This window comes from Rattus norvegicus, chromosome 10 (assembly GCF_021556685.1).
Source record: "Rattus norvegicus strain SHRSP/BbbUtx chromosome 10, alternate assembly SHRSP_T2T, whole genome shotgun sequence".
Lineage (NCBI taxonomy): Eukaryota > Metazoa > Chordata > Mammalia > Rodentia > Muridae > Rattus > Rattus norvegicus.
Window position 1 is genome coordinate 69362382 of NC_141543.1, and position 20266 is coordinate 69382647.

Genomic DNA, 20266 nt, shown 5'->3' on the forward strand with positions numbered 1-20266 from the left:
GTGCTGTGTGCATGTATTTCCAGCCCCTCTGAGCTGTTCTACAACTTCCCCCACCCCACTCCACCCCCAATCCACTCAACAAACCAGGCAGTGATCAGCAGCTACCTTTATTTGGACTGGACACACAAGTCAGACAGTAATAACCACAGCAATATGGCTTGTGAGCAAAACCAGCACTGCCTCGCACCGCTGCTCTTTGTTTCTGTAAGGAGAGCCAGTGGACCAAACAGCGACACTCACTGGACAGTCAGTTACCCTCACACATGGGAAGGACAAATGGATGTACTGTGGAGCCCAGTGGTGCAAGATGCCAGAGTAGGGACAGACGTGTGGAAGAGCGGTTCATGGAGTTAGCGCCAGAATAACTCAGAGACCAGGTGATCTGTTCAAGATAGAAATGGAGGTGCCTTCCTTCCACTGTGACCCATTTCTGGCTTGGACTCATGTGGGCCGGAGACCATGTTAAAGGTGCTAAAGAGACAAGACACTGCTCCCATTTGTTGGCTATCAAGGTCCAGTTGAGGACTTAGGTGTGTGCACTCTAGGTCAGGAGCTATCCGGCTTCTCAGCTGTCGGTTCTTAGCAGTGCTGTAGTAGAGCTTTGGCACCATTTTGCTGTCACTTGGTGGCCTATTTAGCCCTTGGAAGGTGAAGGCTTGGCATGGCCCTTGCCACTATCTTGTTCGTATGCACTGCTGTTGGTGTTTCAAATGCTGCAGCAACTTGTGTTGTTCAAAAGGCAACTGTGCTGTGGGATCTTCCTTTCCTACCAGGCTAGTGGCTGTCCCTTATTTTTTCTTTCTTTTCTCCTCAAACTTGTAGTAAGGGTTCCGAAGCATGAACAGGAGGAGTATAAGGGGGATTATTAAATAGGGGGCATAGACACCTACGAGGGTCAGTCGTTCACGGAAATTCTCAGGTCTTTGTCCCTTGAAAGCAATGGCTTTAGAGAAATCCTCAAAGAGAATCGTATAGAGGATTGGAATTAAAGTTGTTATGGTATGAACCGCATAGATGATTGCAGGGATTCGGATCCATCGGCAGCTTCCTGAAGCAGAGGAAGAGAACAGGGTAATTAGGCTGAGAGGTGTGGCGACTTCAGGGGTGTCTGGGATATGCTCTGCCTCATCATCCCTGCTTGTCTGCTCCTCTCAGTTCAATGGTTCTGCCTCCTTTGTGGAAACTCAGACTATGCACATGAAAACCAGGTGCTGCACTGCTCAACAGGTAAGCTTGCATGACAGCTAGGACCCACCCAGTTCAGAGAGGGTAAGGGTTGGCATCAAGCTCAGTAAACAGAGGCAGCAAACATCAGCCAGTCTGGTCACAGTCTGCCCGCTACCCATAAAGTGATTCACAGGTAGGATCCCAGGGAGATAAAAGCTTTTCCATTCTATAAGCTTAGTTTCCAAGGACAGGCACAGCTACTTCATAAAGTCACTAATCATATGATGACAAGTAGGCATACATTTTATTGTTTGCGTTTTCCCTGCATGTATTTAGTGTCCAGTGTCCTGAGGCCAGAAGAGGGTATTGGATCTCCTGGAACTGGAGTTATGGAGTGGTTACAAGCTGCCACATGGGTGCTGGAAACCAAATTGAGGTCCTTTAGAAGAGCAGTTAGTAGGGCTGGGAAGGTTGCTCAGCCATTAAAGGCTAGACTCCCAACCAAACATGTAAGAGCAGCCAGTGTTCTTAACCGCTGAGCGGTCTCTCCAACCCCAGGAATAACTTATAAATGAGCAGTTAAGTTCTTCAAGGATTAGGTTGATACTTCCTGCTTATAAGGCAATATGCTAATCTAGGTGGAAAGTCAGGCGAAGGATAAAAGAAAACATGTTTGTGAGTAGTGGATAATAAGAGAACAAGATTGTCCTTAGCCTCAGGTTTCATATGAGGGACTTTCAGATTACTGAATCAGCCCAGCTTAGGACATCAGCTGAGCCTCGTTTAATGGTCTCTGGTGACACATGTGCTAGTGGATACTAGATCCTTCTAGCTACAGGGGTTCATTCCAAGAGATTTCTGGGCAAAACTAGGATTTCCCGCACTGTACAAACCTTTGAAGAAGGCATATGCTGCAATGGGAAAGAAAGGCAGCTGGAACACAAGCTCACAAAACAGGAAGGACTTGAACCACACAGGGGGCTCCTGCATCAGAGGGTCTTTGAACTCCTTAGAGTACCACCGCAACAGGTTGCTGAACTGGAAAAAGATAGGGTCACAGTGAGTATGGCCTCGTGGCCCGCACAGGTTCAGTGGCTCCAGTGCACCAATGTCCTTGACTAAGAGTCCCTTGTGCAGCCCTGGTGGCAGCAGTCACTTAACTCTGCTGGCTCTTATGTCTACAGCACTGACTCTCAACCTTCCTGATGCTGTGACCTTTAATACAGTTCCTCATTTTTGTTTTTCTTTTTCTTTTCTTTTTTTTCCGGAGCTGGGGACCAAACCCAGGGCCTTGCGCTTGCTAGGCAAGCGCTCTACTACTGAGCTAAATCCCCAACCCCCAGTTCCTCGTTTTGAGTTGGCCTCCAACCATACAAGTATTTTTGTTGCTACTTCATAGTGGTGATTTTGCTACTGTTATGAATCGTAATGTAACTATCTGTTTTCCAATGGTCTTAGGCAACCCCTGTGAGCAAGTCATTAGACTTCTAAAAGGTTACCTCCACAGGTTGAAAACCATTGGCCTAGGTGGTCACTAATAAAAACTTAACTAACCATAATTCAAATGTCACCTGCTCTCCACAGTAAGTTTTTCTTGGCTTTTCCAATCCTGTTTTAGTGCAACTGTACTTGTTCTTAACTCTGTGATAGCACAAATCTGGGCATGTTACTCTAGAGCTACAGAGTCAGCTCCTTACTCAGGATGCTGTTCCTCTGTTGTAGAAAAATTAAAAAGGATCATTAGCTATCAGTTCCCTCGAGTCAGACCTGCTCGCTCTGGCTGCTGCTCTGCCATGGGGTCCCCAAGCTGCCCACTCCTGGCTGTCTCCCTTTTAGCCGTCCTCTCTGCGAGGTCCCCTAGGCGGTAGTTACTACACCTGACACACAAACACACATCTTGTTCTGCGGGCCCTGTGTATTCTCACTCAGCACAAACAACAGAACCAGATCCCCATGCTCCAACTGCCTCTCAGCCATCTCTTTCGTGCACTGTCCTCTTTAGCCCAGTAGAATCAAAGTTCCAGAAACTTGTAATTTAGCAATTAGATTTACATGTTAAATTCTCAATTTATCTATACAATAAATTCACTGCCAGTTGATAAAGATATAAACCACCCACCTAGACGAGATAAACTTAGACTCCATCTTGATCTCCTCCTCCCTCCTCTCTACCACCTTACAAAAACTTTGTCCCCATCCCACTCTCTACTGTCCAATCATGTGTTGCCTTGACATCAACCTACATTCCTCTACCAGTTTTTGGTAAGGAAGTGAAAAACCCATCCTGATATTTTAAATGCATATCCAAGTCCAAAAGTGAGATACTTCAAATGCAGAAACCAGTTGAATTATCTTGGGGGGAGGGGAGAAGGAAGTAAATCTAACCTCTCTGGAGACATTATTATTATGGGCATTTTAATCCTAATATTACAAATACGTTTATTCTCATTTATCTTTTAAGAGACCAGCTGGGCAGGAGTCAGCAGTCTGGTTCCTCACCATCAACCTAGCAAATCAAAGGCTGCAGATGCACGATGACGTGCTTACAGGTGAGACTGCAGCTGTCCAACCTGTGCTTTAGAGGAGCCAGAAGCTAGGGGCTGGGTGCTGTCATTCATCCTGAATCCAGGCCATCCTCAGCTACATACTTGGTAAAGGCTAACCTGGGCTAGTGACATCTTGTCTCAAAAACAAATTAACGGGGGCTGGAGAGATGGCTCAGTGGTTAAGAGCACTGACTGCTCTTCCAGAGGTCCTGAGTTCAAATCCCAGCAACCACATGGTGGCTCACAACCATCCGTAATGGGATCTGATGCCCTCTTCTGGCATGTCTGAAGGCAGCTACAATGTATTTATCTACATAAAATAAAAAAAAAAACAAAAAAACAAAAAAAAAAACAAATTAACATTACAAAAAATAGCCTGGAGGTGGCACTCTTACAGCTTCAAAGCAAACTAAGTGTTGGGATATGGTGGATAAAGGCAGCTTCAGTGTGTTTATCTTATAATGGAAAATCTAGAGATATTTTTGTGTTAATTTTTAATCAGAAGATAAAGGCTGTTATGTTGTGGCACATAGCAATCCCAGCACTTGGAAGATGGAGCAGGAGGACGGGGGTGGGGGAGTTCAAGGCAAGCCTAGCTGGAGGTTAGGTCTGAGCTACAGGAGACATCTCAAAAACAAACCAACCAACAAACCAACACCAAGTAACAGCAAAGACAGGCTGGCTACTGTGAAACACAGAAAAGCTCTTGTCATAGGCATCAGCTGGGGTCATAGGCATCAGCACATATAACTTTCATTCTTGGCAATGTCCCTGCCTCCTGAGCACTCTTCAGGGCAGTAAAGGTTAAATCAGCCCTCTGGAGACTCCACTTCCTCATCTGTAAATTTAGCAGGTTAGACTGTATTCTTTTTTTTTTCCTTTGCATTTTTTTTTTTTTTTGTTCTCTTTTTCGGAGCTGGGGACCGAACCCAGGGCCTTGTGCTTCCTAGGTAAGCACTCTACCACTGAGCTAAATCCCCAACCCCGCATTTTGTTTTTTGAGAACAGGGTCTCTCTAGCTTAGACTGGCGTTGAACTCCTGACCCTCCACTTCCTGGGTGCTGGGAATAGAGCTGTGCATCAGCACACAGGGCTTCACTTCACAGCTACTAGCTTGGAAGATCTACTTCAGAGGGGAGTATGTGAATGTTGCTGTAAACCATGTCTGCGGTTTGCCTGCTCCGCAGGTCTGCTGAGAGGTTGTAGGATAAGATCTGCAAAGCTGGCTGCCCCACTCCCAATCTGTTGGCCCCCATAGGGGTCTACCACCTACCTGCTGCCAGAACAGCCTGGACAGAGTGCGTGGATGACAAAGACAAGGTCCCCAGCAGGGTGCTGGGGGCTTCAAGAGTGGAGGCCCAGGGCCTGGCTCTGAGCCAGACCCTTAACAGCACCACACTATTTGCTCATCTGGTAAAATAGTGCCAGTGACCTTTCTGTGGTGTTCAGCGGCAGTGAGTTAACACAGTGGCCTGTACACCAGCCGCGAACTGGTGAAGGAGGCTGGCTTGTCCAGACCTGAGGATGCTCCAGTTTAACCAATGTAAGCATGCAACTGCTCTTCACTTAAGCCCCAACCCCAAGGTGAAAAGAAGAAACTTTCCATTTACACTACACCCTACCTGAGACACAACATCTTTCTGAACTCATGGCTACTGAATCCTGCAGACCTACAGGCTCACACATTTTTCTTATTTTAACAGAATGGGTTCTCTCAGCTGCAAGAGATACTACAAAATCTTCCCTATTTAAACCCAAACTCAAGTCTTTTAGCTGTATCAGAATGGTTTTTATTTAGCTCATGTGATTTGATTAAAACAACAGCAAAAAAAAAAAAAAAAATTTAGCTTGCAAATTTCAGTCCAACTGCCGAGGCCATCTACATTTTTAGGAAAAAAACCTCTAGATAATACGTTTTAGTGATTTACTGTTCTTGGGAAGGGGCAGTTGTAAATTTCTGCTTTGCTATTTTATAGAGACGGTCTTGCAGTTCCACAGAACTCTTTATAAGTTCAGGTAGCATTCAGGACACTGAGGCTGACTCAAGTCACGGGCTATTATTTTCTTCATGGAGAAGCAACAAAATCATCACTCCTCCATCCAAAAACAACAAGATGGGAACGGGATGGTCTTCCAAGGCAGGGTGCTGCAGGCTTATGCTTTTAATAATCAACAACAGAAACGCACAGTTTTGGGCCAGTACATAAGGCAGGGCCAGCAAGATGGTTCTCTGGGTAAAGTTTTTGGTACACAAACCTGGTAACCGAAATTCAATGCCCAAAACTCCTATAAAGGTAGAAGAAGAGAAGAACTGACCCACAAATTGTCCTGTGACCTCCATATATGCATTGCAGCATGTACTCCCACACACGGTAATAAAATTGCAAAAGGCAAAAGGGGACAGAGGTAAAGGGTTAGACATGAAACCTAGCACCATGTGCATGACTACATCCCTATGCTGGAAGTTGTTGTAGGACATTTGATCACACTGTGATCCCCGAGGTTGTTATTTATGATGAAAACTGTCTCTAGCCATTGTGTAGCTCAGCCCTTAGCACACAATTTTACTCCCTCTGGCTGGAGTACAGACACACCATCAGAACCTACCTCTCATCCCAAACAACGAAGGTAAACTTAGTTTGTAAAATGAAGCACCTATGTTTGAAAGTGATACCTAATTGAGTGGCAAAGTGATGAATCAGAGAAAGATTTGACAATAGGATCTGCCCAACTCACTAGGAAAGGGAAGGGAAGCCACTTGAGACAGAGCAGAGAGAGAAAAGGGAGGAAGGAGAGAGGCGGGTCTACTGGGAGAGTTTTACAGAGACTGGTTGCAGAGAGAACAAGCTACTGTAGACAGAGCATGAGAAGGAGCCAGGTTAGAACAGATTGCCAGTGATAGTTTAAGGCCAAGCAGATGATTTCAGGAGGCCCAGACTGAGAAGTCAGCTTGAGAGGAGTCTGAGTCGGACGGCCGAGTGAACCAGCCAGTGAGAGTCCAGGAAGAGCTGGAAAGGGTGAGCTTATTCAGCAGGAAGTCTCAGAGGCTGAGCCTAGGTTAGATTGTCCAGAGGCTAGAAGCTTCCAGGACTGGGCCTAGGTTAACAGACTGAGGCAGTCAACATTATTCTGAGATGACAATTACAACATGAGAATAAAAGTAATTAACAGGAAGCTCAAAGTTCATCAGGTCAAATATGAGATTGGGCATGGTGCAATAAGCTTTAAGTATTTGGGAGGTAGAGGCAGGAGAATTCTGTGAGTTTGAGACCAGTCTGGCCTAGATACTGAGTTACAGGACAGCCAGAGCTACACAGTGAGACATCTTGAAAAACAAACAAAAATAAAATGCTTAAATGGTGGTCTGAATGATGCTGGTCACATTTAGTATTTCAGGAGTGGTGAGCAAGGATAGATACAGGCAGCCTGAAGATAAACCAGGAATTGCCAGGGAAGCAGAGGCAGGCTTTTCAAAGGAGTGAAGCCCTAGTGTAAAAAAAAAAACAAAAACCTGTCACTCAAACCAGGTGATGCCTATAAATCCAGTACAGCTCAATTCAATATGCAAAGCCCTGGGTTTTACTCCACTGCTACCAAACCCCAAAGAAGTGGTGACTCCCCTTCTTCACGGCCAGCTATAGCTAGTGCAAGTTTTGATTGTCTCTTTAGTTTTCCGGTCCTTCTGTGGCAGCAGACGGACAGCATTCAAAGGTATCATGTCCTAACCCATGACCAACAGGACCACAGATGTATAGAAGGATATTCAAAGGGGAGGTTTCCTGGGTTACATGGTGGGTCCTAATGAATTACAAGTGACCTTATGAAAGGCACAGAGAGATGTGAATACAGATGAAATCACAATATGATGGATGACCTGCAGAGACTGCAATGAAAGGGCCACAACCTAAGAAAGGTCCAGACCTGTAGCTCAGTGGGTAAACTGTGTGCATATCAAGCGTGAGGTCTTGAGTGTAATCCGCAGCTCTGCAAACCCACTGGTGGCCACCACGAAACTGGAAGAGGTAAGGAGCAGAGTCTGCCTTTGAGTCCAAGACCTACCATTCTAAATTTCTAACCTCCAAGCAGCCTAAGAATAAGGTTGGGGTAAAGTAAGCCACTGCATTTATGACAGTGTTTTAGAGAAGTGAAACAAATCTACAACATGATAGGCAGACACACTGACTTGATGCTGGGATTTGATCCAGGGCTTCGTGCATGCTGGCAAATGTTTTTCACCAAGGAGCCTTGGACTTTACAATCTAAAGCTGTGGGTACATACAGGTGGTATGTCAGTTACTGGTCTGGCCCGAGGTCCTCTTGCAGTGTACTCAAATGAACGATTATTATTTTAGGGGGGTAAAAAGTAGGAGCCATAGGGCCCTCAACATGCCCAGATAGGCAGCCGGTTAGTTCTTGGGAAAGCAGCTCCACAGACCAGTGCTCTTGCCACACACTACCTACGGGTTCCCCGGTGGATCAAAGGTCTTCATAAGTGTGTGGTTCCACAAACAAACCAAAAAGAAACCTCAAGGGAATGGGGGTGACATTGCTGATCCTAACTCTGGTGACAGTTCCAGTGCCATGCCCTCTCAGAGGACACAAGGCACACGTCATTTGCAGACACCATTTAGAATTTATGGATTAAGAACTGCCCTGCAGAGAAGAAAAATTTAAAGAGCGTTTTAGAGATAAAAATCAAATCTTTAGGTGGTAAGTCAGTCAGCAGATTGGAGAAGCATGCAGAATTCTATGGAGTTTACAGATCCAGATAAAGTGGTGAGGTCCCTCAAGTTTGGGTCAAAGAATGCTCTCCAATGCGCAGGGAATGGTAGCTCATCTTCAAACTCAATTTAAACAACGGACTTGAAAAAGCGGCATTTCCTCAACTGCTGCTCAAGCTAGATTCAGACCCAGAAGTGTACGGTTGCTATGCAGCACGAACCAGGGGCTAACCCTTCAGTCACTTTATTCTACGTGGGGTTCTCCCCACCCCCCTTGGGATTACACTGGACTTTTAGAGCCCATTCAAACACAACAGATCCAACAAGTGACAGACGCTGGTTCACCCAGGCAACTTCCCTCAGCCACGTGCTGTAGGTAGAACCATGGGAGCGAAGTATACCCAGGCAAAGGGTTTGCAAAGGTTTGGCGAGTACATGGGGCTCGAAGCCAGGACCTCCTAGACATGCGCCCTACCATTGGGTTGCACCCTCAGTTCTGCTCTGAAAAGAACAAAGCGGTGATCAACGGCTTGGGACAGCCGGCTGGAGTCGAAGTCAGGCACGGAGCCAACAAAAATCGGGATGGCCACGTGGGGACCCCTGAGCCTCACCTCCTGCGGGTAGAGTTCGGGCGGCAGCAACGCCTGCAGGTCGATGAACATCGTGATGGGGATGTGCGAGACGAAGTAGAGGCCCAGCAGCCACTCGACGCAGCGCCTGGCTGTTACAGCCCCCATTTTACCTCCCGTCAGTTGAGACACGACCAACAACGCCTGCGTTAGGAGACTGCGACGTGGTTAGAAGCCCCGCGCCCGCGCTGTGGGCCGCGCCGCCCGGCCCCCGGCTTACGTAGGCAGTGCCTATTGGTCGAGGTGGAGGAAACAGACGCGGCTCGCGGGTGGGCGTAGGACAGCGGGGCACCCCGGCTATAGTTTGAGTGACGGCCTACCTGCGGTTTCCATTGGCTGCTGGGTGGACCGCGCGACGGGGCGGGGCTCTGTGCGGTCCACGTCCACGGATGGGCGTGCGAAGTGTGGGGCTGTGTGCGGTTGTGTTCCCTGTGTCCTTCATTCTCTGGTTCTGTTCCGTATTGGGACCCGCGACCAGTGAAGCCAGAGCGCAGAGTGGCGGTTTTGGAGCGCTGGCAGCCGGGCTTTCTCGCTGGCTCCAAAATCACTTTCTAGCCCACGAATAATAATTTTATCTGATGGGTCCTGATATCTGGGGCAAGACGGGGGCTACTATTTGTTGAGATTAGGAGACACGGGAAGTGGGTTCAAGGGAAAGTAATTCAGTTCTTGTAGACACTGAGCATAGTTAGGGCTTGGGTGCTGCTAAATAGAGAGCATTTGCTTTGCCCTCAAGAAGCCCCTCGTTTTATCTCCTGTACCATTTGAACCAGAGTCCCAAAGGGCCGGGTGTGGACAGAAATCTGTAAAGTTTAGGCCAGCCTGGTCTACATAGAATTACAGGCAAGCATAGGGATACATAGAGCCTGTCTCAGACCAAACCAACCAACCAAGGAGACCTTGAGCAGCTGGCAGTTGGATGAACCTGGTTTAGATTTGTAAGACAGCATTTGACAAAGGTTAGAGAGCAAAGCGCATTAAGAGGTCATACAGAATCTTGAGGGTCATGGGAGGAGATAACCAAGAGAATAATGGTCACAGGGAGGAATGGGGTAGCTGTGTCACAGTTAACACTGTGTGGCATCCACCAGCACCATGAGTCAGGAGCCCAATGGCTGTAGAACAATGAATCAGAAGGTAGGGAAATGGAGGCAGAGTGTAGACAACTGGTCAGGAAGAGGTGGAGAAATAGACCCAAATATGTCCTTCTCTTTCTATTGTATTTTTTAAGATGGTCTCTCACTATGTGACCCTGTCTGGCTTGCAACTAGCTACGTAGACCAGGCTAGTCTGAACCTCACAGAGATCCACCCTACCTCTGCCTCCCAAGTGTTGGAATTAAGTCATGGGCACCTTGCTCTAGTGTGCCCATTTCAATGAAGACTAGGATGTCTAAATGGGTTTGAAGTTTCTGTCCACAGAGGAGGAAGAAAAGAAGTATACCTAAGGGAAAGCAAAGATTAAGTTTAGGCAGGGTAGTCTGTGTGCCCAACGGTGGCTACCATAGTACCAGGACAGCAGAGTTGGCAGTGCTGAGGTGGATGGCTCTTGACCTGGGGGCCCAGTCTCCTAGGCGGATTCCTCCAGTGTAGGGTCTGCTCAGGGAAAGCATGTTAGATGCATCTGGGAGGGGGGTGGTCAGGAAGATAAAGGTGAGCTGAAGAAGTCGAACAAGTGGTTGAAGTAATAGACTGTGGGACCCAAGGAGGACAGGGATGGATGAGGCCACAGGCACTGGTAACTAGAGAAAGTAGAGAAGTAAATGGCTTAGGCCCTGCTCAGGATGTCAGTGGGCCAGAAGTTTAGGATGCATTGTAGTATTCCTGGTGTCAGGATATTCTGCCTTCAAGGCCTGGCTGCAATGCTCTAGGAGGAGGATCTCTGGAGATGTGGTCAATGCACAGAGAATCCAAGCACCCTGAGGGAACAACAGAGGAAGGTGGGTGAGGGCAGAGCCAGGCCTTAACCTCAGATGTGGCCTTGGGGAGGCAGGTGACCTGGTTTCAAGGAATGTGGGAAACAAACAGCTGTGAGGAAGTTAAACCCTAGACAAAGCCAGGTGCCAGTTTCTGAGGTAACCGCTCAGGGTGAGGAGGGCAGTGAGCAGGGTGGAGAGAAAACAACAGGGGCAAAGTCTAAGTAGATGACCATTTGAGAACAGAGTTCCACTTTCAGGTGGTTTGCCCAGGACCTCAGGGCCAAAGAATGAGTGTCCAGTGTCTAAAACTTTTTAGAGATACTCCAAAGTCCCTTCTCTCCTTCCTTCCTTCCTTCCTTCCTTCCTTCCTTCCTTCCTTCCTTTCTTCCTTCCTTCCCTCCTTCCCTCCCTCCTTCCCTCCCTTCCTTCTTCCCTCTCTCCCTTCCTTCCTTTCCTTCCCTTTTTTTCTTCCTTAGTTTTTCAAGACAGGGTTTCTCTGTGTAGTCTTGGCTGTCCTGGAACTCTGTAGATCAGGCTGGCTCTGCTGTGTCCTGCTTGGCCTAGGAAGGGACAGTGTGACATGGTTTTCTGACCCTGGAACAGAGCCAGAAGAACATAGGCTCCTTGAGTATTGAGAGGTGCTGGGTGTGAGGATTGTTTGTATAAAAAATATACTTTTTACTTCATGTTGCTCTTTGGGGAAATTGTTTCCCTGCCAAGGTTATCGGGGAATGTCCTCTCTATCAAGGTTAATGACTCCATGATAATTAGAGACAGCACGAGTTTGGGAGGTCAGGGAGTATCTATGTCCTTAGTAAAAACAAAAACAAAACAAAAAACCAAAAAACAAAACAAAAAAACTAATGCTGTGACCTGCAAGTCAACCCTAAGGCTGTGGGAAAGAACTCTGAAAACATGAGCTTAAAAAAAATATAATTTCTCAACTGTGCAAAGTATAAGGATGTGATATGAATTATATGAGGGATTTCAGAGACCTAAAAGAACAGAGGCAGCTGTACTATTAGCCAGCTTGTTAGAAAGATTAAAAAGGCAGGCAGATTCCTGAGACCAAGGTCAGCCTGGGACAGAGCAAACTGAAGCCCAGATGTGCTGATCTCAGAGCCGGATCCCAACCAACTAGCTTATTGTCTGTGCTTACAAAGGCAGGCAGATCTCTGAATTCATTTGCAATGTTAAAACAAATGTGTTTGCTGACTTTTCCTGGGGGTCAAGTTTTGCTAAGTTAAAAATAAAATGCTGATTGGTGGGATAATCAAAGGGGAACCTGGGATGGACAATTGAATTGATATATAAATGAAAGACTGGGCTTTGGTTTGTGAGAGCTGAGCTGTCTGGAGATCTTCAGAAGGCCGTATGGAGCAGAACAAAGGCCGTCAGCTTGTACCCCCCCTATTGACTTTGAGCTGTTCTTTGGCTGCTTTCAAACACCTCTTCTCTCAGGAACCTCTCTCTAAGCTGAGGGTGGTCCTTGGCAGGTGGTGCCAGGAACAGGGACTGAGACAAGGGAAGGTAAATATTTTGGGTAAGTTTGGTTTGGGACAGATTTCACTTAGGGTGTCTTGAACCTCCCAGTGTTAGATAGAGCTGGGTAAAGGAATAAAGATTTGGTAAATAAGAATGGGTCAAGCAAAAAGCAGAGAAGTATATGTTAAGGTATTTGAAAAAGGTTGTTGGTAAGAAAGATGTCATGATGCAGACAAGACTTTCCTAATAATTCTTGGAGTTCATACAGAAAGTTAATCCAAGGTTCCCTGAAAAGGAGGCATTGAGCCATGATACATGGCATAAGGTTGGTAAAAACCTTTGCAAGTGGGTGCAGACACACGAGGGTGAAGAAATCCCTGAGCACACTCTTTTCTTGTGAAACATGATTAAGCAAACCTTAAAGACGAACCAGCCTCAGTGAAGGTGAAGCCAATTCACTCCCAATTTGATTAGTTTGATGGAAACTACTACGCCTTTGCTAAGGCTGCCACCGTCAGCCCCACCCTGCCTGGGTGAAGGCCTTACAGGCAAATCTTGCTGTTCCTGAAAGTGAAACTGAATGGGAAGACAAGCCACCCCATCCTGGTGTTGCTTTCGATTTGGAAGAGGTGGCAAGTATATTGTGAGACAATTAGGTTATGAAAATACCAATAAAACCTGCAGAGACCTGCTTGGGCTTACAAGGCATTCTGGAAATATTAGAGATTTTGTCCACCTCTGTGCTGACTTTACACAGTCAATGGCCTGTAATGGTGGCAATGTGGTTGCACAAGGGCTTTTCCCTATTCAAAATGGAGGACCTAAGTAAGGCCCTGCTGGCAGGGCACCACCAGGCACCTTTGCCTCTTCTCCTCCGGTGGATGGCACCCCACCCGTTGCCACCAGCCAGGTTGAGGTAACACACAGCCAAGGGGACACACATGCAGAGAAGAGGGAACTGCCAGGCTCAGATAGACATGCAAGGTGGCTGGCTGCAGTGGTGGCAGGTAAGTAAAGCCCCTTTCCCTAGGTCAGACAAGAATGACATCTGCAGGACAAGGACCAGCTCTAGTATTATTTTATTAATTAAGAATTAAATAATGGGGCTGGAGAGATGGCTCAGTGGTTAAGAGCACTGACTGCTCTCCCAGAGGTTCTGAGTTCAAATCCCAGCAACCACATGGTGGCTCACAACCATCTGTAATGAGATCTGATGCCCTCTTCTGCTGTGTCTGAAGATAGCTACATACACATATACACTCACACACATAAATAAATCTTTAAAAATAAAATATTACTATTTACTTAAGCCAATTTCTCACAGGCAAGTTGTTATTTCCTATCCCAGATACATAATTAGCACGGTATCTTCTTCCTCATCTACCTAAAGCAGACAAAATAAATAAATCTCAACTCTGCTCTCTGCTTCCCTTAATGAAACACGGGTAACTTCCCAGTCAAAGGATTTCTTCCAGGGCTAAATTCCTCAAACACCCTTGCCTCTTTCCTAGGTCTATAACAATGGACCACTGATATGCTGCCAATCAAACATGTTACAGCCTTAACATATGCATTACCCCTCTCCATCCTGGTTGTGACTCTTCTACAGGTTTGTTTCCTCCTAGAAAGGAAGATGAGAGAGACCAGTCATCAAAAGCGATACAGAGATCCCCAACAGAGATCTCCAACTTTCCTGACCAAACAACGGAGGTCCTGGAAGCCCTCAGTCATCTCCAGTTGGGTGGCCAGGAGAGACCTACTCCACGTTACTAGCTCATGTTTCTCTAACTCTGGTATAGAGGCTTTTGCATAGAGCCACTTTGTCTTTCAAGAGAGTCAAAAGATTTGTAACAGCCCGGATATAGGGGATCACAGCCTCAGTAGGTGTGTGTGATTTCCAGGTTTGCCTTATCCACTACACCTTTGGATGAAGAGATTCACACAGCATATCATATAGATCAGTTATCCAGTCAATAGCACTCCAGGTTAGGCTAATACTCTAGGTGAAGCTGTTCTATTTATGGGAAATCAAATTCAAAATATTAGGGTCAGTGCAATGCCTGTTTCGTTGGGTCTGTGTAAGCCCCTTGGGGTGTAACACCTCTGAACGTGCCTGGTCTAAAATTCAGTCTCATTTAAAGGGCGCTGGAGCTGTTTTTACTTGGCTTTGGATGTGGATGCCCTACATCATGAGATCATGGATGTGAGTAATTCTAGTGTGGGGTCCACTTCTGTTGAGGAGGAATCTGCAGCTTTTGTGTCTCCAGTGCATGATCTTCAAAAAGCTGTCAGGAGCAGAACAAAGGCTGTCAGCTTGTACCCCCCTATTGACTCTGAGTTGTTCTTTGGCTGCTTTCTCTCAGGAACCCTTCCCAAGCTGAAGCTGGTCCTTGGCAGGCCTTGAATTCACAGAGATCTGCCTGCCTCTGCCTCCTGAGTGCTGAAATTAAAGGTGTGCACCATCACCTCCCAGCCAAAGGAATTTCTCCAAACACACACACACACACACACACACACACACACACCATACCCACACACACACCATACACACACACACAAACACACAAACACACACACACAAACACACATACACCATACACACACAAACACATACACACAAACACACACACATACACACACAAAACACACACACCATACACACACCACACACACACACAAACACACACACACAAACACACACACAAACACACGCACAAACACACACACATACGCACACACCATACACACACACCACACACAAACACACACACATACACACACAAACACACACACCATACACACACACAAACACACGCACAAACACACACACATACACACACAAACACACACACACCATACACACACACCACACACACACAAACACACACACATCATACACACACAAACACACAAACACACGCACAAACACACACACATACACACACAAACAAACACACACACCATACACACACACCACACACACACAAACACACACACACATACACACACACCATACACACACAAACACACACACACAAACACATACACGCACAAACACACACACAAACACACACACCATACACACACACAAACACACACAAACACACACCATACACACACACTATACACAAACACATACACACATACATACACACACAAACACACACACAAACACACACACCATACACACACACAAACACACACAAACACACACCATACACACACACTATACACAAACACATACACACATACATACACACACAAACACACACACAAACACACACACACACACACACACACACGCACACACACACACAAACACACACAAGGCAGGTACCAGAGGAACTTAGGCTATCTGAGGAATCTATTTGAGGTAAGGCTTGAAAGAAAAGTTGTCCCCTTGCCTTCAGCTCAGGAAGTTCTACGTGTGTGTACAGCCTCCCTCTTTCTCATTTCTAAACCACTCTTGTGAAGGCGAAGTCCTTGGAGGGTCCAAAACTCATTAGCAAACAGACTCAGGGACTGGAGAGATGGCTCAGTGGTTAAAACCACTGACTGCTCTTCCAGAGGTCCTGAGTTCAATTCCCAGCAACCACATGGTGGTTCACAACCATCTGTAATGGGATCTGATGCCCTCTTCTGGTGAGTCTGAAGACAGTGACAGTGAACTTAGATATAATAAATAAATAAAATCTTAAAAAAAAAAAAAGGAAACGGACTCAATATTTGTTTGGATCATGAAGTTAACAAGGAAAGAATACCATTCTGTTGCACCTCTGACCTTGGAATCTTTATAAGGGTGTGAGTGGTGCTTAGTTCAGGCCTCCCCTGCATTCCTGGGTCAAGACAGTGCCCTTCCTCCTAAGGTTTGTAGTCCCCTCCAGACCAGGCTCAGGGCCCTGGGGGGCCTGGACAGCTGGGGTCACTGTACCCAGTTATATTCAGAAAAGGGCCTGACACACTGGACCTTCCAGCACTTGGAATAGCTCTAAGGAGTGGCAGGGTCGTGTAAATGTATGGAGTGCAGACCATGTAGTCATCCTAACTGTGGCTTCCAGCTTCAGAAGTGTGGGACCCCAGCAGGGATCTACCCAGAGAGCATGGCAGTGTGCAGCTGCAGTGTAACTGCAGTGTACCTACCAGAGTTTGTTATCTGTAGATAAATTTCAAGGCCAAATGCTTCCCGTAGAAGGCCTTGCTATCTAATCTCTCCAGCTGCCATCTTGTGTACAGTTCCTTTTGTAGATCCGAGGTTCTTTTGTCTTCATTTTTAATTTTTGACATAGGGTCTGTCTATGTAGTCCTGGCTGTCCTCTAGAGAGCTCTGAACTTCACTCTGTAGACCGCATTTGCCCCTACCTTACAGACAGCCACCTGCCTCTGCTTCCTGAGTGCTGGGATGAAAGGTATGGGCCACCACGTTTGCTTTTGGTTCCTTTTTTTTTTAGAATAAAAGTTTCTCTCTTCCTCCTTCCATCTCTCTCTCTCTCTCTCTCTCTCTCTCTGTGTGTGTGTGTGTGTGTGTGTGTGTGTGTGTGTGTGTATGTGTGTGTAGGAAACAGGCATTTGCCAGTACATGCCCACTAAAGTAAAGGAGAACGTTAAATACCCAGGCGCTACAGCTGCTGCCTGTCCATGTGCATGCTGGGAAATGAACTCAGGTCTTCTTCACGGTGCAGTGGTAAGCCCCTCTCCAATCCCAGAACTGAAGTTATTAATTTGAGGAATTCATTTCATCTTATGGTGCAAGTGGTCCTAGAGGAGGAGTAGAGGGGAAAAGGGAGAGTGAGGGAGCTAATTTGCAGTCATCACCAGAAGCCAGTGCTCAGTGACTTTCCTGTCTTCCTGGGAAGAAACTGTGCTTAAGGCCTTTTGTAAATTATTTGAATATCACGACTTTGCATTAAAAAAATGAAACAAAGCAACAAAATCCCAGCTCACACACTGTGTGAAACCAGTGTATTCAAGGGTTGTAATAAACCCACACTGTGCAGTGATGTCACCCCTTCCCAGTGTCACTAGAACGGGACTTACAAATACAGCTTTCGCTTTCTGAAAACCTGGGTCAGTGCATGGCCCAGTGACTGGACTTACAGAGGCAAACGAGGAGGAGCAAACGGGACTCACAGCCTTATAGCTGGCGAAGTCACACGCAATGCTTCTTTATACTAAATGTATCAGGAATAGAGATTACTGAAAAAAAGTATTTGCTGGCTGAGCATGGTGGTCCATGTCTAATCACAACTCTGGAGCGGCAGAGGCAGGAGGATCAGGGATTCAAAGGCATACATTTAGCTACATGGCAGGTTCAAGACCATTCTGAACTACGTGAAACTCTCGCTTTAAAAAGGGGGAGGGGCAGGATTAATTTGTGTGACAGATGACGTTGGCTCATCAGTATTCCTGATGGCGGAAGGGAATTCTGGCATCAGACGTGCCCGACGAGGAGGGTGTAGAGGAGGCTCTGGCGAGGTTGGCTGCTTTGTTCGTTGACAGGAGCTGCACAGAAGTTCGCTTTGCTCACCATTTAACCCACACCGCCCTCCTGTGTGTTTTAAGGCTTAGTTGATGGTCACCTTTGCTTTGCCTCTCTTTGATGGCGCTGCCACCTGGGACCGTCTGTGACACTCTGGCTCTGAGAGCTTGTCCACTTCCACATTGAACATGTTCCTGGGCATAAGTTCACTGGACCTTAAGTTCCTTCAAACCAGGCTGTGTCTCAGTCCCTCCTCTGCCACTTGCAGACTGTCCCTTAGTGTCACTGAGAAGGAACGCAGGTGTAAGATTAGATTTGATTCACGAGCTTCTGGTGCTTTGGGAAATAGTGAGATCTGGAAACTACTGTGGTCACACAAACAGACAGATTCATACTTCAGAATGAAACCAATGCTAGGGTCCCGTCAGTGCTGGGGCATTTGGCTCCGGGGAAGCAGGGAGACTTAGAACCATTTTTGGAACTGCATGGTTTTGCCAGGCTCGTGGTCCTGGACTGACTTGAGGAACTGGTGTGTGTATGGGCAGATGGGCAGGGCAGGGACACTGAACGACAACAGCATTCTGTTCTTGGCTCTCCTGGAATTAGGTTTTGAAAGTTGCATTAGCCAGGGCCTGGTGGTGTGTACTTTTAATCCCAGTCCCAGAAGCCCCAGCGCTGGGGATGCAGATGAGGCCTCTGACCCATCAAACAAGCACTTCACCATTGAGCACCCCTCTCTAAGGCAGCTCCCCGTCCCTTTTTTTTTTCCCCCCCCCCCCCCCCCCCCCCGGAGCTGGGGACCGAACCCAGGGCCTTGCGCTTCCTAGGCAAGCGCTCTACCACTGAGCCAAATCCCCAGCCCGGGAGTCACTCGTAGAAACCTGGCTTTCATTCTTCCAGAAGCCACCAGCTGTCAATGGCTCCTCATCGGGGGATGGGGCCTCGAGTCACTTCCCGCTCCACGGTGACTTGATCACGTACAGCAACCCCAGCTTCTGTGAGTTCGAGAGCTCAGAAGTCTTGTCATACCCAGAAGATAGAGTCTCTCTGGTCTACCTCAACCCCTGGCTCTTACAGTATCTCCAGCCACCTTTCCTCAGTGGTCCCTGAGCTTAAAGGTGATGTGGAGGGTGGGGGTAGTGGAGAGGGAAGCTTCATTGGGGAGGGCAATGGGAGGGTAGTGCAGAGGAGGGGTTGGGAGAGAGGGATAACTAGCACTAAGGGTGTTTGAAAAAGCTATATGGAGGCCTAATATTTTATAAGCTTCTTAAATATGCAAACATATATATTAAACATGGTGGCATATGATTTTGATCCCACTACTTGGGAGGCAAAGGCAGTGTCATGGTTTGAATACACTTGGCTCAGGGAGTGGCACTATGTGGAGGTGTGGCCTTGTTGGAGTAGGTGGGTCACTGTGGGCGTGGGCTTAAGACCCTCACCCTAGCTGCCTGGCAGTCAGTCTTTCACTTTCAACCTTCAGATAAAGATGTAGAACTCTCAGTTCCTCCTGCACCATGCCTGCCTGGATGCTGCCATGTTCCCACCTTGATGATACTGGACTGAACCTCTGAACCTGTAAGCCAGCCCCAATTAAATGTCTTTTATAAGACTTGGCTTGGTCATGGTGTCTGTTCAGAGCAGTAAAACCCTAGGACAGGTAGGCAGATCTCTGTGAGACCAATCTGGTCTACTTAGTGAATTACAGGCCAACTAGGGCTACAAAGTAAGATTCTGTCTCAAAAAAATAAAAGAATAGCAAAATCACTCACATACATTCATCAAAGAGTTCACACAGGGGCTAAGAAGCCATAGGTTGCCAAATAAAAAGCCAGGTGTGGGATGCCTTCCCTTGAGGTACACCTTCAGAGGTGTCCTAAGACCTCCCCCAGACAATCTAAGCTATTGCCACTGTTCTTGGTAGCATATGAGGACTTGGTGGTAAGACTACTGCTGAAGACACCATACCCGTTGGCCACAGGCTATGGAGAAGTCAAGCTGGCACTGACCAGGATGCATCCTTCTTACTGGCTAGCTGTCACATTACCAGGAGGTGATAGGCAGGCTACACGGGAGGAACGGTGGGACATCATTAACACTCTCACCCAGCTGTGAGTCCTGTGAGCTGTAATGATGACCAGTGTGGCAAGATATGTCAATGGATATAAGAATGTCATGCATGGGTTGGGGATTTAGCTCAGTGGTAGAGCGCTTGCCTAGGAAGCGCAAGGCCCTGGGTTCAGTCCCCAGCTCCGAAAAAAAGAACCAAAAAAAAAAAAAAAAAAAAGAATGTCATGCATACCCTGGAGTAACCAGCCACTTTC

General features: G+C 47.0%; 1 protein-coding gene across 1 annotated transcript; it reads right to left on the bottom strand.

Annotated features, from left to right (window-relative positions):
* Positions 1-94: 94 nt before the first annotated feature.
* On the bottom strand, positions 95-9187 carry Tmem97 (transmembrane protein 97). The gene is given in 3 exon segments (NM_001008334.1): positions 95-1048; positions 2061-2205; positions 9046-9187. Coding segments are annotated over 3 exon segments (531 nt in total). The 5' UTR covers positions 9172-9187; the 3' UTR covers positions 95-788.
* Positions 9188-20266: the final 11079 nt, after the last annotated feature.